The sequence below is a fragment of the Epinephelus fuscoguttatus genome, linkage group LG8 (genome assembly GCF_011397635.1).
Source record: "Epinephelus fuscoguttatus linkage group LG8, E.fuscoguttatus.final_Chr_v1".
Classification (NCBI taxonomy): Eukaryota; Metazoa; Chordata; class Actinopteri; order Perciformes; family Serranidae; genus Epinephelus; species Epinephelus fuscoguttatus.
This window is the reverse complement of record NC_064759.1, coordinates 34,172,569-34,199,989: the sequence shown is the minus strand read 5'-3', so window position 1 is coordinate 34,199,989 and position 27,421 is coordinate 34,172,569. Positions and strand designations below refer to the sequence as shown.

Below are 27,421 nucleotides of genomic sequence, written 5' to 3'. Positions count from 1 at the left end.
CCGAGTTTTTTCCCTACCCTGCAGGCTTACAAGCGTTCAGTCCTGTCAAAATTTGCACCAGAAAAATACCGCTAGCGTTTTCTGTTTGTAGTAATGACACAGTGGATGTACGTCGTTGATGCTACTTTCTCCATGTCATCTTTTTTCTTTCACTAGCGGAAGGTAAGAGATGCTGCGATGTTAATTTCCCTTCGCAAAACAGCTGGCTAACGCAAAGTTAGCTTTCGGTGATGTGTCAGTCAAGCTAAGTTAGCTGCTAATGTAGCATTAGCTAACGCCAGCTAACAATATTTGACAAACGTATACGTTTATAGGTGTTTTTTCCAGGATACACGTGTAGTTAACTGTCAGAATTGAAAATACATACGAAATTACGATGTGACTTGACATAACGATATCCAGTTTGGGCACTATGAGCTAATATTTGGGTGAAGTAGCGGTTAGTTAGCCGTCAGTGCCTATGTAAAGCTTGCTAGCAAGTTAGTCATCTATGTAGGCAATGGGAGCGAGTTATTTTATTCTACCAAAGACGTAGGTTTCAGTAGCTTCAACCAACTGGTTCTATTACGCAGACCAAAATGGGGGGTTGAATTCTGCAAGCAAAATGGAAAATTAACAAGCTAATGGCTAACTTAGCCTGTTACATAATTCTGCAGTGTAGTCAATATTAAGAACCTCTCTTACCAAGGCTAGAGCACTGTCTTCACTAAAACATTCCCCATAATGCAAACTGTATGTGAAATTTAAATTTGCCTCAATCTTATTTGCACAACGTCGTCAAATAGCTGTCTTGCAAACCTGCCAACTCAGCTGGTCTGTGCTTTGTGAGTCTATAATTAGGTCAAACTTGCCCTGACCTTTGCACTTGCACTTTTGGAACTCACGTCAGTTCTGCGTCCTGTACACAAAGCTGTAGTTGCAGTTTGCAGTTTGCAAGTACTCAAGTGTGACTGTAGGCCATTGTTTTTCCACTGATAACTCTTACATTTTTTCCCTCAGGTGCACTCTACAATTATGGAGTTTTGAAAAGGAAAGTGGGAATTTTGGGGGGAAAGGGGGCCTTTCCCCTCAAGTTTGATGGTTGGACTGCTGAATGAGAAGGTCAGAGGGTGGTTGAAATTTTTTTGCCTTTTGTAAATGATTAAAAGAATATATAAAGGAGAAACTATTTTTGCAAACATTGAAATGTACAATTTTGTATAAAATGCACACAAGGTTTTCTATTTATTGAATTCTTGATACCAGTGTCATGCTGCAAGCACCTTAGTTTGTGTTCAATTCTTGGTTGAAATGGTGGACTGAATCGAGTCGCAGGAAGGCTCTGGGGTTGCTAGGGTGCAGTGGAACCTCAACACAAGCACAATTCTAGCACTCCAAACCATCTCGACCTTTTGTTGACACATTTTTTTTTTCTTTGTTTTTTTTTGGTAGTACTTTACTTTTTTCTTCTTGGAGAGCAGCTCTGTTACAGTGCACAGTTTTCGCGACAGTGTTTTTGATTCGTCACCTTACATTGTATTGTTTTTGAGTTTTTTCTTTTGTGGGTGGTGGGCTGTCACGAAATTTGTTACACACAAGGGAGGTGGGTTCACTGTGAAGATTTGGCTGAGGTCAGGATGAGTCTGGCACTGCCTGACTGCGGCCCCAAATGCCGCTCAGAGCAGCATGCAGACGAGGTGATGGCCGCACTAACAAGTGGCTCTGAGGGGCAGCTGCGGGCGTTCCTGACCTCACACTGTCACAATGCAACCACCTTGCGGGATGCCTATGGTCGCACTGCCCTGCACATGGCATCCTCATTGGGAAAGAAGGCCATTATGGAGTGGCTGTTGGAGCATAAGGGTGCTGACCTGATGGTGAAGGATAAGGAGTCCTGCTGGACCGCTCTGCATCGCAGCGCTTTTTACGGACATATCCACTGTCTCATATCGTTGATCAAGGTATGTATTTAAAGCACATCCCAAAAAATGTGCTGTCCAGATTTGTTGAGTTGTTCAAGGTGTTAAGGATTGCTACTTGCTAATTGTAAAGATTTTGGCTTCGCTTTGAATATCTTTTTTTTTTGTCTTGACTTTGTTGTAGCATGGAGGACTTCTCTCCACTCAGGACAAGGAAGGTCTTTCTGTCCTTGACCTTACAATGAAGGACCGACCAGCACATGTTGTGTTCAAAAACAGCGGTAAGAAAAGCTGATGAGTTCTTGCACTTAAGTTGAGTAGAGATTTCTGGCATTGAGAGGGGGAAAAGTCAAAAGAGGTCAAAACTCCTTTATTTTACTGGGTAATTCCAATGAATGGAAATGAACCTTTTTGCTCACTTGCACTGTGACTGGTGGATTCCAAAACCTACCAGCCACTCAGTAGATTACCACTGGGTTTTTTTGGCTGATGAGTGAGGTAAATTTAACAGCCACCTGCATATTTTACCAGCATTTGGCTGGTGGCTGGCACTAATACCCAACCCTGGTATTTCCAGAGTTTTCGGGAAACTTAAGGCTTGAATTTGAAGCATAGTGTAGAATTATCGAACCTGAAACAACCCAGTCTAAAAAGTTAACTAGAGACCTTTTATGACTGTATAACATTAATGTTTTTATGTTTGTTTTTTGTGTATTATGTGAAGATGAGTTGCTAATAGCATTTCCATGTCATTCACTATGTCTGCATGCTTCCTAGCCTAGGCATCAGGACCACAGTGGAAATAACGACTTTATTGCTATATCCTGAAGAATTTTAGTACAGCACATACATTTGTGTACGGTATTCTAATTTAACAACAACAAGAAATCAGTAAATTAATTGTGAGACCAACAGGTTTGGTCCTGTAGGGTCATCATACACCACTTTACAAAGAACATTGTTCCTTGACATCATCGTGCATCATGACGACATTAATGGTGAGACTATTGACTCTAGTTTTGTTTTTGTCAAGAGTCACAAGGCTTCTTTGCGTCATGGTGACTCATTCTATTTTAATGATGCGTTTCACACTTGCAAATGCATGGGATTTAACGCTCCCTGTGCTACATCACATCTTACGAGCCATTATGATTTGTGATTTTTACATTATATAGAAAAGGATGTAGTGCCCACTGTGGATGAACACGACATCTTATGTTGGATTTGTTTTACTCTATCGTAGCTTATTTTTATCTTCTGTTTTATTTAACCATTATAAATCCTGTCTTAATGTGTCTTTTTATATTGCCTGGTGTTTCTTTTCTTAATGCCTTTCATGTCTTATGCAAAACGCTTTAATTTGCCTTGTTGATAAAAAGTGCTATGCAGAAGACCAGTGGTTAAATCAAGCTTGAGGTAGAAGCAGTCAGTGTTGTGGATGTTTTTGTAATTGTGTTTTCTTCCTCATTACAGACCCAACTGAAGTATACACATGGGGAAACAATACTAATTTCAGTCTCGGGCACGGTAATCAGGAGAGCCGACAGCACCCTGAGCTTGTGGACGTGTTTGCCAGGACTGGGGTTTACATCAAACAGGTAGACTTAACAACATGCTGTTTTTCTTCCAGCTCTCCAGGGACTAAGAACGTGTTTTCCAACAGCATAGGGCTTCCCTACCCCGATACCCCACTCACATGTATCACACCAGTAATGGCCTCATACTTCAACTCTGTGCCAACATGTGTTGCATTAGGAAAAAAGCCAATGCACATGGGTACTCCAGATAAGGCACACCACCTGGGTAAAACAGCAAAACACTCCCTCCCTAGAGTCCTGTATTACCTAACCTTCTCCTCAGGGTAAATCATCTTTTGTAAAAAATGTTTTGTACTCCATGCATTGCTCACACTGGCCCATACTTTCTCAAGGTGATGCCACTGATGTGTAAATGTTGAATATGCTCAAGAGTTATAAATTGTATGTTTGATGAATGAATTAAGTTTGTGGTTATGGCTAGGGCTGCATGATGTGAAAAAAATGCGAAATAACGTTCAACAATATTTCTTGCGATTTATAAACAACAGATATTAATGTGTACTCAGTTCTTGACTCAGACTTACACAGTCTCTTTGCTTGTATATATTCATGTTTATTTGGTTCTTGAGGAGCAGCAGTGTTTATTTAAGGACAAGCTGAAACCTAAGCTGTACATTTCCTACTACTAAACTTGATAAACTTGACTGATAATTTCTTCTCTGTGCCAAGTGCCAATACCTGTCTTTTTGGAGCACTCGTCCAAATGGGCAACTGACTGAATATATTTACTGGCCCAACATAACTTTTTACTGGCGCCCACACCATCAGGGAATCCTTATTGTTGGACGCTACCTAGAGAGATAACAGCATGGCGAGTATCAGACAAAATAGGGCCTGCAGACAGTGTCATTTTATACGTTTTTAGTATATTCAGAGTGCAGTATCACAGTCTGTAACAATGTTCTCACTGCAGAAGTTATAATCATGATGACAATATCTATAGTGCAGCCCTAGTTACAGCCATTATCACAAAAAACAAGAGACTATCAGTAATGTTGTTTGAGTCAAATAGAGGGCATAGTTGGTGTGTCAGGTGTGGACTTATAAGCTTTGTCTTCTCCTGTATAGTCTTCATTTGACTTTCGTTAAGCTGGTCTGTGCATGGTTAAACCATCCTGCCACACTGTGCCAGCCTGGCTACAGTTTCATGCATTTGTTGTGTGGATCCTCTTAGTGTGATTAATAGCGCCACTGGCAGCAGTACAACTACCCCCAGTGGTGTGTACGCACACCAGATGCTAGTTATAGTAGATTAAATAATGACTGTGTTAGATATGTTGTCATTATAATCCATTCTTAAGACTTGGTATTTGTGTGCGGTTTGTGTATTTGTTGATAAATGATTAATCTGGGCTTCATGTCACAGTGTTATTGGTGTTAACAGAGGAAACAGTGTTTGAAGTTTTTTTTTCTGACATGCAGGACTTGTCGTGCAGAGTAATTTCATAAAGCCTAGTGGGGGACAGATGGATCTGATTTCATGACCACACAATGACCCAGTTGCACTGTGTATACTCTTTGTCTTCCTGGCCCAAGCCAGCAGGTGCCAGAGGTTAAATATTAATTCCACAATGACATGTTTTTAATTAAATGAACTACACTGGTGTGTATGCATGTGTGTGAATGTCCACATCAATGTGATACTTTGGGGAACATCCCTGTGCTCTATTGAAAGCTTGAGGGTAGCAATGCATTAGTAATGATGTTTGCTTTTCCACTTGTGCCCTGGCCTTTATTGGTATAGTGTTTTACTATCACTACAAGAGGGCTTGGCCGAGGGACATGGAAAGAGATGCATCGCAGCCTCTGCCATGAGGTCAAAATTATAATGACAAGAGCCTCAATCAGCACAAACTTCAGACTTTTTCTTTTAACCTTAAAATAGGTAACACAGTGTATTAAATAGGGCTGGGCGATCAATCAGAAGAAGAAGAAATACTAATATAAAGCAAAAATGGAAAAATGGCAGTCATGTTGATGTTGTTGATGTTGATGATCTTCTTCTTGCAGGTGGTCCTGTGTAAGTTCCACTCTGTGTTCCTGTCTCAGAAAGGCCAGGTCTTCACCTGTGGGCATGGACAGGGAGGACGACTTGGCCACGGAGATGAACAGACTTACCTGGTGAGACTTGTTAAAGGGCATTATATGGGTTTAAAATTTTTGTATGTACAGTTATCTTTTTCAGTGTTAGGAATATGAAACTGATAAAGGATTTGTGAGCTGATGTCTCTGCTTTCATTTTAAAGCAGAGGGTTTGTAAGTTGATTCACTTGAAAAGGCCAATTATCCATCTTGTCAAATTGCAAAAAGGAATTATATTAGAGGGATGTTAAATATAGGCTGTGCTTGTTTGCACATCATGGCTTTAAAGGCCTGTTAGAAGATACTGATTAATCAATTTCAATCAGTCATGTTGTCCACCACTGATAAATGTGTGGGTTCCTCCCAGACCGCAGCCGCATACTGCTAACTCAGACTTTAAATTTCAGTGGATATGTGTTTGTTTTCTGTCTCCATGGTTAAATGCCTGAGGCTGCTGATGCTGGAGACTAACTTCCTAAGATTCAGTGTTTAAATGCTATTTCTAAAGTATCTTCACTCCGAAGAAAAGATACACAGAGTGGCCACTTTATTAGGTGCAACAGTAAAATCTAATACAGTTCAATATAACAACTCAGTCAGTTCTGCCTTTACAAAGATATTAATGTTCAGTTTTTATTGACACTGTCAGAGAGATGTTAATTTAATTACATCTTCATCACTGGGGTTGTACTTGCAGTATTGATGAACTGGATCACATATTATATTGAGAATTGTTTAACAGATCTAAATGGTACTCTAGCTTCATAAAGGAAGAGTATGTGGCACAGTCTTTGTACTGGATTGCATATGATTGTTCAATTGTTTGTAATTAAATACAAAGTAATAATGTATTTTTAAATGTGATTGTTCACTTTTGGAACCTGAAGTCTAAAAAGTACTTCTGCTAAATTGTTTAAGGCATTACATGGTGGGTGGCTCTGAATTGCATGGATTTTGCCTTAATCAGTTAAGGTAGAGCAGTCGCTGCCATCTCCTCTGCAACAGAGTGGTGCAAGGATGATGTTTTATTTTGTAGGCCAGCTCGAAACTCTGTGTCACCCTGGTAACACAGAAAAAAGGCAACAGGATTTTTCCATTTGATTTTGAATTACTGCAGGAGATAACATCTGTGGCACACAAAAGTTTATTATACTTTAGCCGTATAAACTTCACAAATGAACACCACTTTGTGATTTGTGAAGCCTAAATTCAATCACCAGAGGTAAAAAGCTAATGTCAGGCTATAAATGAACTACACTTTAGTTGCATGGCTACAAAGAGGCTGTGTAACCTCGTTGGGCCTTATGACATTCTGTGGTCTCATTTAGCTACTTTAGCCACGTAAAACCTTGAAAATTCACAAGTGGGGTATTAACTGAAGTATTTCATGTTGGAGAACAAAATGTGAAAGTCTATTAATCTCTGTTTACCACAGACTTTATTTTAGGCATCTAACCAAAATCCAATTTAAAAAAAACCCACTGACTTCAAGATGGGGGCTCAGGGAGTGCAAAAATGCTAACTCATTTCCACTGTTTTTGGACTCATTCCTGCAGCACCCTGTACACATTTGATAATTTGTAAAACTTGTAAAAATGAACCACAGCACTTATGTTGATTGTAAAGAAGGAACATGTTTATCAGTGTAGCAGTGGGGGTCACTGGTGTATTTCTAATAATGTTTTAACAACTATGGAGCTCCATGGCACAGAGGAATAAGATATATCAGGGTTTGGATACACCCACAGTACTTGTTAGCAGATCAATTCATTGATTGTTTTGCTCTTTTCATGGGATTTGCTGACAATGAGAAAACAAAGCTATTGCCAGACTTGTCCTTTTAAATTAGTTTTTTCAGCAAATGAATTTGGCATAACAGTAAACAGCAGGGCTCCTGCTGTGACAGTGCCATTTGAGTGGCAGAATAACTGGCAAAAAAGTTATAAATAACGCACTGTTATACACAGGGATGCATTTGTGCCAAAAATTCAGGCACTGGATGCTGTCAGGAGTAAATGCACAGAAAACTCTGCAATCGCTTTATTAGTGAAACACAAACTGATACATTGAGCTTGAACTGTTAAACTGTTTGTACACTCACTCGTTTCTCATGACCTCCTCCTTCTCGCTCCTCTCCCCAGATTCCTCGGATGGTGGAGGGTCTGATGTCCCACCACTGCTCCCAGGTGGCGGCAGCTAAAGACCACACAGTGGTGCTGACAGAAGAAGGTTACGTTTACACTTTTGGCCTCAACACCTTCCACCAGCTCGGCCTGGCTCCTCCTCCAGGCTCAGCTCACGTCCCTAAACAGGTAAGAGGTAGCAGGGATGGAAACGGAAAGGGGCAGATGACGGCTTGCAGTATATGTAACAAGCATTGTTTGTTTGCCAAAAGAGATTTGGTGGTTTTGGTGAATGAGATGATGTGCTTGGAATTCTTCATCTAGAAACTTTTAACTTATGTAAACCAGAGTTTTATTCTCCTTGTGATATGCTGTGTATGTAGGTGTTCTCCAAGACGCTAAAAGGCAGGACAGTGATTGGAGTTGCAGCGGGAAGGTTCCACACAGTGCTGTGGACCAGAGAGGCAGTCTACACAATGGGACTCAATGGAGGCCAGTTGGGTAAGTCTCAACATTGACATGTCAACAAAGCCAGTGTTATGAGAGAAAATAGCACTGCTTTTGAGATACCAAATGTGACCTATAAGCTGTGGTAAATTGGAGCTGATAAAAATGAGACACACGCCCTGTGTACACCAAAGTGTTACCGTGCCAGTGTGAAAATAAAGCTGAAGCTAATATTTTTAGCATGCAAGCATGGCTAATGATCTTGTTGCAATGGTAGTATGGTACAAATGTTTATTTGCTTCTGTAGGAGGTTTGGTGGGGAAGGAAGACCCTCCACCATGTCAGAGGTCAATGACCCAAAAGGCTATTATGTGATTTTATTTTTATAAATGTTACTTGTAAAATAAAAAAAATAAAAACACACACACACACACACACACACACACACACACACACACAAAGACACACCATATATTGGTAACCTGGTATGTTAATGTACGGTGTATTTTGTACTTTATTCGGTGTTGATGTCCAGGTTACTTGCTGGATCCTAATGGAGAGAAGTGCGTGACAGCCCCCCGACAGGTATCAGCCCTGCACCACAAGGATGTCACCATAGCTATGGCAGCAGCTAGTGATGGAGCAACAGTGGTTGTGACCGAGAAGGGGGATGTCTACCTGTTGGCTGACTACCAGTGCAAGAAAATGGCTTCAAGGTGAATGGGACAGTAGAACTTAACACACCTCTCATTACACTGCACCAATAATAAAGACTCAGTTGGCCTTGAATCCTTCTTTTCTTAAATTTTTTTTAATTTTGATTGAAGATCCCACTTCATTAAAAGACAGCATACAAAATGAACATGACCTCAGTTTAGTTTCTTTCTTTTCCATAATAGTATTTCCCACATGTAATCAGAGCAATGAAAGAAACAAACTGATCAATAAAATCACAAGCTGAAGACTGACTCACACACGCAATTATAAAACACACATATTACATTGATTTTGAGCAGGTCTGCCTCTAATATCCAGCATGCCACTAGAGAAATAGTCGGCATATGTCTTATTCAGGTCCATTATTGATTCTTAACCAACAAAGGACTGCATCTTGTGATGTCAGACAAAGCCCAGTAATGCAGGTATTTGTCAGGCATATGTAAAGATGTAGTCTCTGTAAAGAATTAAACGCTGTATGCTGTGCTCATAGATGTTATTGATATGTGCAGCTTTTTCATGCCAACAGAGTCTGTGCTGCATCCCCTCCAGTATTCTAATCAGACCTAATTTAAATGGCAACATGCAGTAAATCACCCACTAAACTGGAAACAGTTATCTCCTTTTTAAATTTGCATAGTGCTGCAGATATCTGTTGGGAAGTCAGGTTCAGTGCAGGCCTGTCTGTTGAAGCGCAATAACATTAGATTTCCTTGAATGCAGAAAAATAAGGACTGGTAATTGAATGAGGATCTTCCACCAAGAAATGAAAATCTTGATCCATAGATAGACAAATGTATTTACTGTATTATACTTATGCTTTCAGTCTGACACTTAGTATTCTTTTTACCTGATTATTTATTTTTGATTGATCTCTCTCAGGCAGCTGAACATAAAGAAGGTTCTGGTCAGCGGTGGTAGTCTGGACCATCGTGTGGTTCCACAGATCCTGAATGAGGGAGGAGGGGAAAAGGTGACCATCTTGGCTTTAGATGAAGCTGGGAGGGTAAGTGCATTTAGAAAGTACAAGAGGAAAGGCTTTTACTCTCATATGTAGACACATGTTGCTGAGAAGCATAATTTGGTCTAAATCAATTGCAATCAGTTAAACTGTACTTAAAGATAAGTTCTGTATTTTTCAACCTGAACACATTTTCACATTTTTTTGTCTATGTGACTAATGGGAACAACAATTTTTAAACTGGCCCCTTATTTAACGAGAATGCTGCAGCCCACAGCAGCAAAACAGGCAGCAATCCGCAAATTTACATCTACTAAAAGTGTTTGTTTTTTCCACTGTTTAGATTATTATTCCAAGTAACAGCATTAGAGAGAGGATCCCTAAAGAGATGGATGTTTTTGTTAAGGAGTAAGTAACTCTTTGTTACCCCAGAAACAGCCCCAAAATTGCTACCTCCACCATACTCCATTAAAAAAACAGTCATATTATCATTGTAAATTACACTACATTCAAAAGTGACATTAAAAAATAGAACTTAAACAATAGTCTTTTCACGGTTTCAACGATAAGAAACTCCATTTTGGTTGAAAAAATAAAAACTCTTACTTCACCCAGTTAGACATGAAAATACATTTGCTCTATACTCACTTAAATTACTGTTTATTTACATATGTCTGGTGGGTTTGGTGATAACAATTTTGGGGCTGTTTCTGGTTAAACAAAAAAACAAAAATCTTACTCTTTAAAAAAGGTCTATTTGTGTAGGGATGCTGTTCATATTGCTGTCAGACAATTGTCGTTACAGTCTCAGCCTGTTAGTGGCAAATACAAGCACTTTTACTGGACATACATTGACGGTCTGAACGTGCCCTGAGTGGTGACCTTGTTTTGCCGCCTCTGGCTGCATTTCCCTCGCTCAATACTGGACCAATTTCAAAACTTGTCGTTCCCATTAGTCACTTAGACACAAAAACATGAGAAATTTGGTCCAGGTTGAAAAATACCAAACTTACCCTTTAAATCTCACTTCTCTTCCTGTATTAACATTTAGAAACTGAAGCAGAGTGTATAACATTGTTATTTTTACTTAGCCCTATTGTTATCTAACCTGTGGTGCTTTGTAGACAGTTATACAATGAATGCTAGCCTATATGGAGTCCTATAGATGAAAATGGTGACTAAGAACTGTCTGTGTAACTTTCCTTAAATTTACTCCCTCCCCCATTTCCATCTCTCTGTCAGGTGTTTTGCTGGCGTTCCTCCGGCAGTTCGGTGAGACAGTGCCGGTGGGCGTACGGACGTCAGGTTTTCATGTCGGACATAGCTCTCAGCAAGAACGACATGATGTTTGTGACTCAGGAGGGGGAGGGCTTCAGTGGCGTGTGGGCTGGAGAATATAAAAAGTATGGGGAGAAGAAAGGTGAGGTATTTAGGAACATGGTATATTGCATAATAAATGTTTAACAATTGTCAATTGCAAATTATTTAAACCATTTTCATTCGAAAAACCTAACCTTAAACTGGTGTAGCCAGTTCTGAAGTTTACCAACTGCTTTAACACATAAAAGGAGTGACCTTTAAGTCTCATTGACATGCCTCTCGTAATCTTAGAGGGCAGTGTGGAGGTGTGTGGCCATTCTGATGCTGTGACAATGTATGAGCGAATCCGCCTGGAGAAACTGCCCTACGTCCACAGAGCTGTCAGCGTCACCATGGACTCAAAAGGCCGAAATTTTGGAGTGCTTCAGTCAGACCCCAAAACAAGGTAGTATATCTCGCGTGAAGCATAAAAACTGCTACGCTCAGTGGTGTGTTTATGTTCTTATGTCTGAAGATATTCTTGAAGCCTTAAAAAGACCCTTTGAGACCAGTTACACAGGTGAAGTGTGACAAAGCTGTTTTGCAGACAGTGTAGATGGCTGCATTGGCAAAAGTTAAAGCATATCCGCTCTGTCAGGCAGACACGAGACAGGCGACTCATAAAAGTTTAAACACATACTGTGTAAACAGTGTAAAAAAACTTATTGAGCTGCAGGAAATAAATCAATAGAATCATCATAACGTGACTTTTAAAGGACAGATATAAGGTATGAAAGCCAAACATCACCAATGAAGTTATGCCAATCAGTGGACAGGGGAGGTTAGAGCATCCTAAATGAAGGATGGATCATCTGATGAGGTGACGGAAAATATTTGGTTAATACAATGTCTGATTACCAGCACTCTTGAGTCTGACTAGCTTTGGTATCCTTGTGGCTTACTGTACTGTATGCTGGTAAAACATCAGGACAGGTTAAACACTTGAATACAAAGTGGGTAAAAAGTATTTAGAGAAATTACAAAGAATGTTTATTAACTATAAAACATACTCCTATCTTACGGTTCATCAGCATTAAGAAGCTGATGGGAAGCAAAAGAAAGATTGACTTTAAAAGCATTATCCCCCCCAAGGGACTCAATAATAATTTGCCACTGAATATTATCTTGGGTGGTTCCGCATAATGCAAAATAGTGGAATATTGATCTCATCTGGTCTGTCTTTATTTTTAGATCTCTTTCCTGCTGATAATACACACTGCTTCATTTGAGCCAGTGATACAGCATGGAGACTTCTTCCCCCTTTTATATGATATTACTGTTCTCTAACGACATATGGCTTGACAGGATGTATGCCCCTGCTGTCTGATAGACATTGTTTTGATGTTATTGAAAAGGTCTGTGCTCTATCTACATTTGTCGTTTCTATTTAAATAGATACCTGGCCTTTTAAAGATGTATTGCCTCCAGTGTAATTACCATGCAGTTGTCACAGTTGGTACTTTTTGTGTTTGTGTTCTTAATGTTTATTATCTTGGTAGAATGATGTCCTTCCTGTGTCTTTGATCCAGCTTGTATGAGATTCCCAGCATCTCTCCATCCTCCTTCTCTCAACATTTTCGGAGCCTTCTGGAAGAGGCAGATGAAATGGACAGCATCCACGATGTGACCCTCCAGGCCGGTGATCGCACCTTTCCAGCTCACAAGTACATTCTGTCCATGAGGTCCGAGTTCTTCCGCAAGCAGTTCATGTCTGAGCATTGCGGGGTTGTTGAGGAGCTCGACGGAGAAGTGAAGAAGAGTGAAGATGCTGTAGGCTGCGATTTGATCATTTTGGAGAGGATCCCAGCAGACATGCTAGAATATGCTTTGCACTTCATCTACACAGACTCCTGCGAGCTGCTGGTGCACGGGGCCCGGCCGAAAGTCTCAGGGGCCTTTATGGGTCAAAACCAGGTGAGGAAATGAAAAGAATCCCTTGTATATTATTCACTTAAGCTCTCAGCAACAAACAGATAATACTAGACTAGTCTAAACAACATATTTGCATTAGCCTTGTAGAGCTGGGCCTCTGACTCAACTTTGGTTATTTCATGAAGACCCACTGTCTCTGTTGCCAGAGCCAGGACTCGGAGCAGGAGAGGCTTATCAGCAGCCTGCAGGACTTGGGCCTGAGAGGTCGCTCAGCCCTTGATGTGTACCGCTCCCTTCCCCCTGCAACCAAAGGCGATGGCGACAAGGCCAAGAGCAAGTGTGCCAAGCCTGGCAAGAAGGGGAAAGGAGGCAAAGGTGACAAGGCTGGGGCCAACGAAGGAGGGGCCAACCCCGTGAAAACCTTACAGGGTGTTGCAAAAAAGCTGGGCCTGGGAAGCCTGTCTGCACGGTGAGAGACAGAGTGGGCCGTAAACCCTCAGGCAAAATCAGACATGATGTCATTTACAGTTAATCATGCTTTCTTTGTTCCTTCAGACTGGATGGAGTCAAATATGAAAGTGGAAAGATCAATGTTATAAACAAGAAACCTGGCAACAAACCCAAATTCTACCAGAAAAAATGGTACGTATGAGTGTATATTTTATATATGTACTGTGTCTATAAAACAGTTCCAGCTATATATTAGATGGAAAACAATATATTTGACATGAAAATGTAGATTTTCTTATACATCTGTCTTTTTTTTGTCTGTACAGCTCCTATCTGTGTGATGTCACTCTGAAATCTGAGGATGGAAAAGAGTTTCCATGTCACAAAAGTGTCCTTTGTGCAAGACTAGGTAAGGTCAACACATCAGCAGAGACCCAAAAACACAGATGTTCTCATTCATTCTGTCTGATAGAGAATGCACTGTTGCTATTTTGCAATATTGAGTGTCATTCATCAGCACGTGTGCCTCATGATGTAGAGCCCAAAATCCCTAGTTGAAATATGATTAGTCCATTTAAATAATAGCCGCATGTAAATATATTTGATGGCTGTTTAATTTTTTGGAGTTATAGAAAGTGAGTCAACATTTTTCTTCATTTTTGTGTCCATCCTTTCTGCAGAATACTTCAACAGTATGCTTGGAAACCCCTGGATTGAGGTATGCCATTTTTTTTTTTATTTCATACTGCCTCATTCATTAACCTGTCCCTCCAGGATGTTGCGATCACAACAATTAATGCAAATTTAGCTAATCCCTGTGCATTCTGCATGTCAACACAACTTTATCTCAAAGTTAAGTATTTAAAACCGTTCAAATTCCATTTCATTAGACCTTTTTAAACAGGAATTGTGCAAATTTGCATGAAAGCCCAATCAGAGCCAGGACTCTTCTTTCAGCATTGGCAGTATAAAAACAAAATGCCACCTACCTACTTTTGTTTATACAGAATGTGCCTTTTTCGGGGCAATGGGGGGCGTGAGCAAGTAACAGAACGTGTAGTTCAGCGTGTGACGTAACCAGTGACATGGGAGGGAAGCCGCAGCTGGTCAGTCCTTCGGCAGTTTTCTCGAAAGTCGGCCTGTTCTTCACCGTTCCTGTCATCTGACGGTTAATGGCCTCTTCGTTTGCGAGGGCAAGGACTGCTTGCAAATTCCTGCTATCAGTTTCCTGTTTATCCACCGCCAGTGGCTCACACATGTGGCGTCATCAACAGCCCCTCCCGTTGCGGAAGGCCGCCTCGGTCTTTTTAAACTAAAAGGGTTCTGCCAATATGATGGAAAAGGTGGAAAATTGCTAAATGCTCGGAGCTTGCTGGCCAAACGGCCCAACATTCGCGGAAAATCTGGCAGTGTAAAAGGGGCTATTGTAGAGCTGTGCGCAGAGACTATAGCTGCAGGAATGTGAGCTCTGTGCCTGGGTGCCAGGTTAAACGACAGAGTCAAGCTGTTTCGGTGTTACTGTAAGATTGTTGGTACTGTTTAACTGCTTGGTGTTGGATGTTAGCTTCTGCTGCTGTGTTAGCTCGTGCTAACTATGCTAACTATGTTATCCTGCACCCCCACAGGCCACATCCTGCACTGCACTGGAGATGCCCACCAGCTCAGAGATTCTGCAGGTCATTCTCGAGTATATTTACACTGATGAGTCTCCCACCATAAAAGGTAGCCTCTCAAGTTTTATGTTGACTAGCAGCACATGTTGACTTTAAAATATGTTGTTTTGCTGAATTTGCAGAAACGGTAAAAGGCAACATATTAAAAGCACCTACTGTTCTCTTTCTTTGCTTGACAGATTCTTTGAATGTAGAGTTTGTCTGCAACGTATTGGTTGTGGCTGACCAGCTGCTGATCACACGACTGAAGGAGATGTGCGAGGTCGTCATCACTGAGAACTGTATGCTGTGTTTGTCTTTTCCTCTGTCATTTACTTTGCCCTTAGCTTTTTCATGCTTCTTTGCTTCAAGCTTTCATCTCAACATAATGCTGCATTCATGATATGAAAATGATAATTTCATGAATGTTAAGGTTAGAAGCAAAGAATAGCTGAAAATACTTTGATCATCATGAATTCTGGGGGTTGTATACTGACTGCTTTCACTTATGTTATTCAGCATTATTATTGAGATATTTGATCAGGTGTTCTTATAAATATCAACCTCAACGTAATTTCAACATAATACGTCACCATCTATATCAATAAATACAGACAGTCATGATTAAAAAACACAGCGGGTTCAGATTTTAGTCATTTTTGACTCTTGATGTTGGATTTTTCCATTTGTAATGGTTGTGACCACACATTTCTTGTGATGTGATGCAGCACAATTTTACAAATGGAATTCATAGAAAGTATATCCAGACACAGTTGCATTTTGAAATGATTTCCATGAATTGTCAGTGAAGCTGCTTGTGTTGTGTTTCTCAGTGACTCTGAAGAACAGTGCAGAGCTGCTGGAGTTTGCCACCATGTACAACGCAGAGCAGCTTAAACTCTCCTGTCTCCAGTTCATTGTACTCAACATGGCTGCCCTGCTGGAGTCAAAGTGAGAATCACAAGAATAACCTCAAATGCCCTTGGACCTTTAATAATTGGTTTAGAGCATTTCAGCATTTTTTCTTTGTGTATCAATTTTAATGCAGTGCTACAATGAATGTCAATAAGTGTTTTTGTACCCTGAGAAGTACACATTGTTTGTTATCTTGAGTATGTGTTCACTGAGGTTGTGGACATTCTGATTTACTGTACACAGCAGGACAAATACTTGCCCCTGCAGGAGGGAGCTAAAAATATCTTTTCTGATCTATATGTGTTTTGTCTGTCTGCCCCTTTGTTTTTTGTGTTGCCCTCAGAGCACTGGATATTCTTAGTGATGAAGTGCTAGTGGAGCTTTCTGCAGCCTACAGGAGGATGGTGAGTCACCTCTCCTCCACCCTGAGAAAAAAAATCCCAGTCTGCATCATCCTTTCCATTACTTCATTGACTGCTTATTGTTTGTCTTTTGGCTTTTTTTCAAGATAGAATAGTAATTAAATACTATGCTGGGAAAAAGCTTTTTGGAAGTCAAAGAGATGACTCAAACACAGCAGTAGTGACTGTCAGACTTTGCACTGACTTAAAAAAAAAAATCCATCTCACCAAGTTGTTTCAGTAGACTGTAGTCAGAGGGGCTGTAAAAATAAAAAGGGGTGAGATGGGAAAAACTTAAGTAACTGTTGTTTTTGTTTCTTCTATGACTTGCAGCTGAATGCAGCAACCTCTGGTACTTTAATACTTCTGTGCAGTATGTGGTGTTTTATATAATATAGTTGAATGCATTATGACTTTAGACTGATTGCAGTAGAATATTTCGGTGCTTGAACTTTTTTACTTATGCACATAGTATTGAATTGATTTCACCATGTCAGTCTCAATTCTCAAATCTTAATGTAAATTTGTGCAGAGTCAGATTTTAATGATCTTTTTTTTTAATTTCAGATCCCAGCCATGCAGAAGAGGATTATCACTCCGTATCGTGGCGCCCCAGATCTCAGTGTGTATGAGGATGAGGATTTGGACTCAGCGTTCAGCCCCAAACCAGAAGCAGAAGTCGATCACTCCTGCAGGTACACCAACAGAAATGTTCAGTATCTCCATATTTACTCTTATGGTTTATCTTTCTTCTGATCTGGCTCCTGCGCAGATGTTTGTATTACTTTTCATTTGGGTACAGACCAGAAGGAGCATTCAGTTGTGACGGCTGAATTTATAGACTTAAATTCAAGAGAAGCGGGAGCTTACTGGACTATCTGCAAGTCCTCGCAATCCCCTTTAAACATCTTAAATGTGGAGCTCCAAATAGATATCTGCTAATGATTGTACTCCATTACCCCCCTCAGGGAAATCCTGTTAAAGAAGGCTAAGGTAAAGGCTAAAAAGAAACCAAGGAGACGCTCTGACAGCTCAGGAGGCTACACTCTCTCTGATATCATTCAAAGCCCCCCTGCTGCAGGTACACTCAAACACACGTTATGTTCTTCATTAAATACCATCATGACATGCTCCACTTCTGCCACTTCTAAGGCTTTTTTTTCCATCAGCTCCTTTCAAAAGCATCAGATTGTTGTTGTATAATATGTACTGATTTTACTACTACAATCTCTCTCCTTTCAGTGGTCTCCCCATGCCTGGTAAAGTCAGGGAGGGCTAACTCAACAGAGTCCCTGCAGGAGCTGCTCACATCCGACTCTGAGGGCAGCTACATGGGGGTGGGAAGTCCCCGAGATATGCAGTCACCTGTCTTCCATGACAGAGCTGAGGTTAATGTCCATCCACTACAGCAATCTTAATAGAACGGATGTTGTGTTTTTTGGACTTTTTACTTTTCTGTCCAGTTAGCACTCTGCTAGTAATTAAGTAGTACTTAACTTATGTTATCACTTTTGATTAAGTTTCCATTTGCCATTATATGGTCATGTTAGATAAGTAAAAGAATGTGGCTGCATGACATGGATGTAAAATTAAAAAAATACATGAGATGATGGATATAATTGTTGTGTATCACTTGTAGGATGAGAAGGCTTTCAGTCAGAGGCTAAAGACCCCACCCAGCACCCCGACCTCGCTGAGGGTCTGCCTCCCAACTCCACCCAACTCTGCCCCACAAACCATCCCCAAGGTTCTTCCCTGGTAAGACAGACTTAATGAAACCATATTTCAAAATGTAGATAGAACAGTTTGAGATTTTAAATAAGGTACCCTGACTTAAACAACAGACTCTCTATTCTCCCACTTCATTTTTAGAAGTAGGTTTGATGAAAGTAGGAAATGCTTTTAAATAAGTAAGTGTTGAAATTTGAGCTGTATGTTCAATGTAGTATGTGTGACTGTGTTATTACAATCTGCAGTCCTGCTCGTCCACCCCCAGTCTTGGATCTGAGAACCATCATGGACATGGAGACCAACTCTCAGCAGACTCTCAGAGCAACTCCTAAAAGTCCTGGAAGGTGGTTATTCTTACTGAGGATATTATATACAAACAAATCATTTACAGAGACCCCTTAGACTTGTTGATCGGAGGTATAAGTGGCGATCAATTAACGATTAATTGCTGTGAATTTACAGATGAGCTGTTGCTTTATTTATTAAATGTGATGCTTCTTTTTGTTCTATACTGCACAATCTGAAGGAAAGCTCGACTGCCACACGACTGAACGTTATTTATTTTTACTGTTATTCCCTCAGCTAACAGTACATATTTTTCCTCCTGCCTGCAGTGTCAGCACCAGTGTTAAGCACTCCCCTGTTCCCACTAAACTGTCCCAAAAGCAGAGGAAGATGTTGGCTATGGCCAATAAGGAGGCCAGTGTGGAGTCCACTGCATCCAAACCAACCCCCACAGTCACCCCATCCAAAAGCAGTGGGAAGGCCTGGTGAGTGAGCCCAAATATCAAGACTGCTACTGCCCACTCCTCACAACTTAAAAGAAATAAGTTCCTCATTCCTGTTGATGGGTTTATAGCTGGTCACTGGTGTGACAGTTAATTTTAAAGGGACTACATTGTGTTTGTTTGTTTGTTTTTTAATTTAAGGGTTAGTTTGGATTCACCAAAGTCACAAAACCAGCAGTCATAGACCAGCAACTTCCATGTTCTTTGAGGTAAAGTTGATGCTTTTCTCAATGGAGTCTGGCTTTGAAGAGAGCATAGATAAGCTTCTGTTCCCTGTCGGAAAGTGCTGTCTGACCGCAGGGTAAAGCAGTAAATATTTTCTAACTTAAACTGATATAGATTGTTTTTTTCCTATGAGACTTTTGTTATGTGTCTAAAATAAGTTTTGCTGCAGACAGCAGCAGTACATTGCTTAGCTTCTGTGGCAGTACTCCTGTCTGTTTCCTCTAACTGGGGGGATGCTGACTGTCATCTACTGTCTTAGAACCCCACTTCAAAAAATCCAAACTATCCCTTTAATAAAAGATGACTTTGTGGATTTGGATGCTTGGAGCAGAGACTGATCACCCAACTGCAGTTGCTGTCACTCTACAGAGAGTTCCGGTGTCTTTGAGCTAATTGTTTCTTTTTTTTTATGGTCGCGAAGTAACTGTTTTTCACTCTCATAGCTCTCCCTAATGTCTTTTTTGTCGCAGCGGGTGGTTGTTTTTTCATAAGCCCATTTTACACCAGCTGCCCAGCACCAAACAGCAAATGACAAAGTTAGCGACTAGCCAGTGAACATAGTGGAGCATGTAGCAGATAGACAGACATTTCAATGAGGAGATGGGGGAGACCGAAACGGAGCTCAAAAGAGAGTAAATGTTGAACTGATTTTCATCGCATGGCCAGAAACACAACTCAAAATGAATGCTAATATTCTGTGTTGGCTAGGTGCATAAGTAGGCAACTGTTAACTAACATGTTGTCCAAACAAAGTTGGTAGTAATCACCATTAGAGAACATACTGACAACACAGTCACCATATAGCATAAACCAGTTAGCTAAAAGTTGAAAGCAGATGGATGCCAAACAGAGAACAAGCCAGAAACCTGTTTTTTTTTTTTTTTTATCCTGAAGTTAATGTAGCCTTAATGTGAAGTCAACATTATTTGACATCACACACACAGATGGGAAACACATTTGAAAACATGCTTTGAGAATGTATACACAGAGCACACACTGCAGGCAGAATGTCATCTGGTCTGCAACAGGATTCCTCATTCAATACATTATTAATGTCAAATTTTTTTGCATGTTCCAAGTAGTCATTGTGTGGTCAGATGCTCTCATTGTGGGTAGAAACATCTGCACATCCACTTAAGAGAGTTATAAAGTATGATCCTCTCCGCAGGAAGCAAAAAGTAAGTTCTGGCTACAGAGTAATGGCTTCTGTTGACAGTAAATCCTCCCTACACACTCACCTGCTTAACATTATAGATTTAAAATAGCGATCTGGACAATATATCAAAATGAAAATGATGAGTTTTCACACTTAGAGTATCTAAGCTTTTTATGCATACTTAGCTGGACAAATAAATTCCTGCACCAACACAGCAGCAAAGAAAGTTCAACCATCTTTTACTTTTATTGTGAATGAATGTGTCATTCATGCCTTTTTTTGTTTGTTTGTTTGCATCTGCAGGGCAACGGCAGTCCAGTCCCCACCTTCCTCTTGCTCATTTCGAGCGCTGCTGGAGGAGGAGGAGAACCGCTTGATCAAAGCAGGACAAACAGGAGCCCAGAGGGGTCAAGTTGCCCAGGTGTCCCCCGTCACCCCTACTCCTGCAGCCAGGAGGGTCACGTTCAAATGTGCCGAAAGCAGCGAGCCAGAGAGACCCACTGGGTGAGCATCTATACATTACACACATTGGGGTACAAGCACACAAGAGAAGAGGTTGCTGTTCTGTACAGCTGTTTTCCACTTGGTGGCACTGTTGAGGTGTCTTCACTGAACTGATGCTAGGTTTTTTTGAATCAGTAGCCCCGCTCCAACACACTCACTCACTCACTCACTCACTCACTCACTCACTCTCTCTCACAATATATACAAGTTACCACATTAATTGAAGAGTCATTCCTGTAACTCTTCAGTACTAACTAACCTCATTACAATGCCTAATATAAGCCTTAATTTAAAAAAACCTAAATTATATCCATGCTAATTCTTTTCTCATCTCATCAGGCTGAGAAAAGTTTTTTATTTTTTTATTTTATGAGGTCACTTAGAGATTTAAAATGGACCTGGCACAAACATATACTGGCTTTGAGATAAAGAAATGAAAGGGGAAGTAATGATGAGTGTTTATCTGAGACTGATTCTCCAGGGAGGGCAATAAAAAAGATAAAATATTGAGTTGTGAGTTTGACAGGACAACTTGTTGAATATCAGTGCTGACTGACAGGATCTCCTCTAGTTAGACAGATTGAGAGAGGCGTGACACTCTGGTCAGAGTGAGGTGAACAGCTCTAAATGACCCGATGCAGCTGGGTTGACCTGCCCGCAGACACTGAGTCACCGTGACCTTTACAACATCCGCCGACAGCTGGACAAACACAACAAACACAAGCACAGCAGTGTGAGCTCCAGTCTGTAAATATGCATTTCTAGTTGAATTACACACCGCTGTTGTCCATCAAGGCAGATTGTCTTTTATTATATTTATTCTGATGCAGGCCTGTGTGTGAGAGAGTTAAAAGAAATTCAACCATGGAAGAGTCAGGCCATTTCAGGTCTTAAAAGTGAACTTCATCCTCCCAGCTTCTTGAAAGCATGTCTCTTTTATCTGATATCATACTTCCTCTTCTGTATCTTTGCAGAATGAAGCGTGGGTAATCTTTAGAGCAGACTTCTAGATATTAAACAGCTGTGTGAGTCACTCTAGTGAAGCCGGTGATGTTAATCAGTGTTGATAAGGGCAGCCCTTATGTCACAACAGATCACACAGAACAGGGAGCAGGTCTCAGGTTCCTCTTGGTATTTGGATGAGCAGAGAGACGGAAGAGTTCAAGGCTCAGGAAGCAGCGGCAACCTCGTATATTCTCATCTCTGCCTTCTGGGACACGTTTTCCATATCCCTAGTCAGAATTAATAGAGATGCCTTTATAATCTTGTCAGACTTTTTTTTTCCCCTCTCTCTTTATGTCTTCTATGAATGTTTCCAGAGGTGTCTCTTGGCCAGATTAGCAAGCACACGCAAGCACAGATTTTCCATATAGCTTTAACATGCATCATAGTGAGTGATTAGGAATGTTTTTGGACGCATTTATAACAAACTATTAATGCAGCATGTCTCCAACCCTCACGTAGCAGCTGTGAAAAAGAGATCACTTTAAGCACACACAAATCAGACTGCAGGGAGCTTGTGTCATCCATATATTTTACATGTCATGTCGAATAGATGTTCAGGATCCTCACGGAATGGGGAAAAACTAAGACAGGTTATGTATTTCAGAGTAGAAGAAGATAAATATTCAGAGGGAAAATAATGTCTTCTTCAATCGTTTTTTTTTTTTTTCCCCCTAGGAAAATGTTCTTAGTTGCGTGTAAAGGCAGATTTATTTATACAACACAAGTCATGCTTCAATGTGCCGTACAAACATTTAAACTTTAAAACAACTTTAAAAGACTGAATTAAAATAAAAGATCTTGTATACAAATTTAGGGACAGTCTTGATGTAAAAATAACGACTAAAAGGAAAAAAGCAGTAAACGCAACATTAGAAGGCAGCGAAATTGTTAGATCATTTCGAGATTTGTTCCACATGTGTGGCACATTGTAACTGAAATAAGTCTCTCGGATCTTTGTTCCAACTCTGCAAACATCAAGCTAATGTTGTGCAGAGGATCTAAGGGGTCTGGATGTTTTCACATTGCACAAGCAGGTCATATTTTGGGCCTAAACCATGTAGTTACTGATGCACAAGCAGTAAGATTTTGGATTCTTTTTTGTGTATGAGACATATTGGGAGGTTAACCAGGACCCAGACTATTACAGTTGCCTAAGTGGTAATAACAGCATGTAGTTTTTTCACGTACACGCACATTTGGTCTCTTTTTGTAGCAATTATAATGACTGTTTTTTGTAATAATAGTGGATCGAATGACTGAGATGTGAACGGAGTCTGTGGTAGGGCTGCACAATATGCAAAAAATGATAGTGAGAATATTAATTGGGAGGGGTAGTTTTTGCATTTTATTCTCACTGGAAAAAAATAGAAAAAATGATGATGGTGAGATTTTTGCTGGGGTCTGTACCAAACAAGAATGTTCCCGTTGTTCTGTATTAGGGGTGGGATGATTCATCGACGTAATCAATGCCATCGATTACAAAAATACATCAATTTGCAAAACATGCGTCGCAATAAAGTAGGCTGCACGAAGTGAAAGCATGGATTCCTCCCGGGAACTAGCTGTAGTCTACGAAGTGAAAATGACATTCACAGTTGTGCAACTGCAGCACACAGACACTCCAAGTGAAAGCATCCCGGAGTGCTTTGAGACGGCAGCAGAAAGCACTGCCCTCTTAACTTTTTGTCCCCACCCAAGCATGATATATCAGGATTACCAACATGCGGATTGTGTTTTCTGTTAGTATTAGTCACTTTAACTTTCTGCACCACCACCAATGATACCGCATATGTCATCTAATGTTGTTATTCGGCTGTTGTATGTTTTCTGTTTAATGAAACAGGCATGCACAAGTGAGAAATTGGCCTAAATGAACATTATAGACCATTGCTACAGTCTGTGACTCATTACAGTTGTTTTCCTCGCCCCACACTGATGCAAAAAATACATTTGCCAGTAATTATCTAAACTGCATATTATGCCAGTGATGAAATAAATCCATGTCATAATCATTTTAAGTTTTAAGTCAAGTACTTAAGAAATAAAAACTGATTCTCATGTTCAGGGTGCAGCCCTAGTCTGTAATATGATGTGTCGGCCGGAATGTCTCTGTTGCACCATAATTATTCATTTTTAATGGTATTTTGTGATTCATTACATTGTGATTACCTGTGATTTGGATATTGCACTTAGCCATATTGCAGTTTCAATAATATTTTGATTATTGTGCAACTCTAGTCTGTGGCAGAGATGGATCCACTGAGAATTGCCACCTAACTCCATCCAGTTTCCATCAGATCTGTGAATCTTTATTACATCTTTTCAGTCATTGTTTTGATTTTCCAGTTGCAACTTTTTTTTTTTTAACAGTTTTGGTTCACTCTCAGCGGTCTTGTAGTGTTTCGTTCACAGCAGGCAGCTGTTTTAAGAGAAAAAGCTAAACGGGCCCAGCATCAATCTGTAGACAAATGTAGCAACAAAGTGGACTTACATAGCTTGGGTGGCCAGAAATGCAACATTTGTGAATGTTAATGTTGCTCGTATCTGCTGGATGAGTAAACACTGCAGTAGGTCCGCACTGGACTCAGAATTATGCCAGTAGAATTGGATTTGGCTGTTCAATACGACTATTTGATTATTCCTTTGTCCTTTTCCATGTACAATTATGGTGAAAGGAATGGAATGCTCACCCTGCAGCTAAATCTGGGGATAGAAACATCTCCAGTAGTACACTGACTGACAAAAAGCAAACAAATAAAGCATAATGTGAAAAGGAGCTTCCTTTTGTTTGTCGGGGGGCTCAAACAAACAGTTGGGGTTCGACTTGAAGGACTCTGAGTTGACTGAGGGGTCTCTGACTGATGATTTAGATCTTCGACTTTCAGGGAGCAGCCCTAATTGGCAGCTGTTTGCTAACATTTTTGACACGTGAACTTTAAAGTTGGTCATATGTCATTGTCTTGTTCACAGCTTGTTTCTGCTGTCCCCAAAATACTGCCAAAGAAAAGTATGCGGATACCCAGATTCCTCATTTATGTTACTCCAGCTTTGTCTCTGTTGAATTAGAGAATGTGCTGGGACATCAGATTATTAATCTGGTCAATGCGCTGCATCAGTTTTGCATTAGGATGGATGTCATTAGAAGCAAGGGATAGGTGTAAATTTAAGTATCTTATGCATAATTATAACCGCAAATATTTTTGTTAATAACATGCTCTACATGTGACTGAAAGCATATGAAGATTGATTATAACAGGACTGAGAATCGTACCCTGTGGAACCCCGCATGAGGTCTTATATTCTTTAGACCTGAACTTTTAATAGACCCCAAAAAGTTTCCGATCTAAGTTAAAACTAGTTTAGATCATATCTGAATCCGATCCCCTTGGCTATATGCGATTTTCCGGTCAACCCACCATATTTTGAGATTCACTGAATCAAAAGTCTTGCTGACATCTGTCCTTATGCAAAAATCATTTAAAACTTTAATAACAGCTGTCTCCATACTTTTATTCTGATGGAATCTGGGCTTCATGATAGAGATTTATTTTAACTTCAGTCTTGTTATGCAGTCATGTAAGAGGTTTGTGAAGTCCAGGTGGCCAGGCGACCGTTCACACACAGAAGCTTGTCAGTAGTAGTTGACTCAACCTTTGCCCATGCACTTCAACTCTTGTTGCTTTCACTATCACAGCAACAGGCACTGATACCTATCCTCTCTCTTGCTCTCTCTCTCTCTCTCTCTCTCTCTCTCTCTCTCTCTCTCTCTCTCTCTCTCTCTCTCTCTCTCTGTGTCACCCGTCTCTCCCCTCAGGCCCTGGGTGCTAGGAGCAGTGGGCAGCCCTCCCCCCTCCTCCCTGGTGACCTTTGCCTCCATCGTGGAGGAGGAGAAGGAGCAGGAAGCTGCACTGATCCGCAGCCGGGAGAAGCCGCTGGCGCTCATCCAGGTAACGCATGTTGTCTGTGTGCATTAGCGCTCGCACACTCACCCACACATGCAGACCACACTCCTGCCACGACTGAATGTATAGCTCATGTTAGCAGCATCCAAGTGGAAAATATAATGGTGGTGTTTTAGGGTGGTTAATGGCCACAGCATGCATATCCTCTATCCCTAGCTGGCAGGCATGTATCTAATGAGCATCACGTTGTGTACGGTGCTGGTTAGAAATGAGGTGCCTCCAGTTTTGTCTTTTGACAGCCCTCTCTGCTCTTCTCCAGCTACTGCCAGGCTTCTGTCAGCTCCTTCTCAAAACACTTTTTCCCCTATGGCTTTCTGGTTGCCATTACATAAAACACTCTTATTATCATTATGCTCTCAGTGTCAGCGTTTTCTCTTTTACCCTCCAATGAATTGTGATTTTGTCACCCACAATATCTCCCAATCTCCTTTTCTTGTCTTTTTCTGTCCTTGTAGATTGAAGAGCGGGCAATCCAAGACCTTTTGTTCCACTATAAAGCGCGGGACAACCCCGACGAGCTGATAGTGGTGGAGAGGTCTTCCAGAGGTCCTATAGCAGCCCCGACCTGGAACAAACACTAATGTTTAACAGCACAGCTGCTACATAGCATCAAAGTGAGAACATCCCCTGCAGTTATCTTTCAGTATCATTGGCAGCGTCCCAGCTGCAGCTTCCCTGGAACATCCTCAGCTCCATCAGTCTGTGTGGAGATGTACCTCAGACTTTAGCCCAGTGTGGGATGAGTCTGATGCAATTATATGCTTGTCTCTGCAGTGTTACTTTTATTTTTATTGCTGCTCAACATTTAGTTTCTATGAGTGAGTGAGACGGAGTGAGTGTATTTCATAACTGAATGTGGTCCTGAAGAGAAGTTTGGGGTCTTTACTTGGCAAAGCAGTGATACCTAAAGTAAGGAACTTTCCCAAATATGTATGTGAAGTTTAAGTTGCCAAAGAAATGGAGATGTTCAAGCCACAAAATGGGTCCAAAAGACATCACCTTGAGGGCTTGTGTTAATACCTGGAAGCTCTCAATGTGATTAAGAAAGTGAGAGTGCCAATTATCAACCGCGGCAGAGCGTCATTTGTACTAAGAGCTATTTACCAAGGCGGCATGCTCAGTTTCTTTTTATGGTCCTTTGTCTTCTTGATACTTTCATTGTTTTGAGTGATTGCTTCAGCTGACATGCAGTGACAGTGCAATCCTGCTGGACTCAGTTAATACATGTATTTTAACTATGAACAAAATATGTTTTTCATATTTAAAATACATTATTTGATGCAGTTATAGTGAATGATTGAGTTGAACTGGCTTTCTAGCCTTTGAAGCTATCACTAGTGTTTTAGAGAAGGTGGTGTGCCTTTGTTAATGCATACAGATACAGCAGCTAAAATACCATTTTCTCTCTTCATTATTTAGTTGTTCTAGTCTCCAGCTTTTCTCCTGGAGCCAGTTTAAGTTTGCTCGGTACCCCAGTTCCGGACCTTGTGATTTAGGTTGCAATTTTTGTGTGTGTGAGATGTATGGATATGAAGAGAAAATGGCATGTAATAAAACATCTCACCTGTGCAATGA

General features: G+C 40.7%; 1 protein-coding gene across 2 annotated transcripts; it reads left to right on the top strand.

Moving 5' to 3' along the window:
* On the top strand, window positions 1–27,421 carry ibtk (inhibitor of Bruton agammaglobulinemia tyrosine kinase). Of its 2 annotated transcripts, none has more exons than XM_049584351.1 (29): window positions 1–162; window positions 1,000–1,940; window positions 2,083–2,179; window positions 3,372–3,496; window positions 5,507–5,617; window positions 7,720–7,890; window positions 8,085–8,202; window positions 8,684–8,864; window positions 9,748–9,871; window positions 11,069–11,246; window positions 11,438–11,591; window positions 12,715–13,099; window positions 13,264–13,526; window positions 13,613–13,699; window positions 13,834–13,916; window positions 14,188–14,225; window positions 15,133–15,229; window positions 15,360–15,461; window positions 15,993–16,110; window positions 16,418–16,478; window positions 17,043–17,170; window positions 17,444–17,556; window positions 17,718–17,863; window positions 18,115–18,233; window positions 18,452–18,550; window positions 18,821–18,976; window positions 20,679–20,879; window positions 25,699–25,831; window positions 26,302–27,421. In XM_049584351.1, the coding sequence occupies exons 2-29, from the start codon at window positions 1,617–1,619 to the stop codon at window positions 26,425–26,427; spliced, it is 4,038 nt and encodes a 1,345-aa protein (XP_049440308.1). In that variant the 5' UTR covers window positions 1–162; window positions 1,000–1,616; the 3' UTR covers window positions 26,428–27,421. The 2 variants fall into 2 exon arrangements, with proteins under 2 accessions (XP_049440308.1, XP_049440307.1); XM_049584350.1 differs by having other exon boundaries at window positions 13,243–13,526.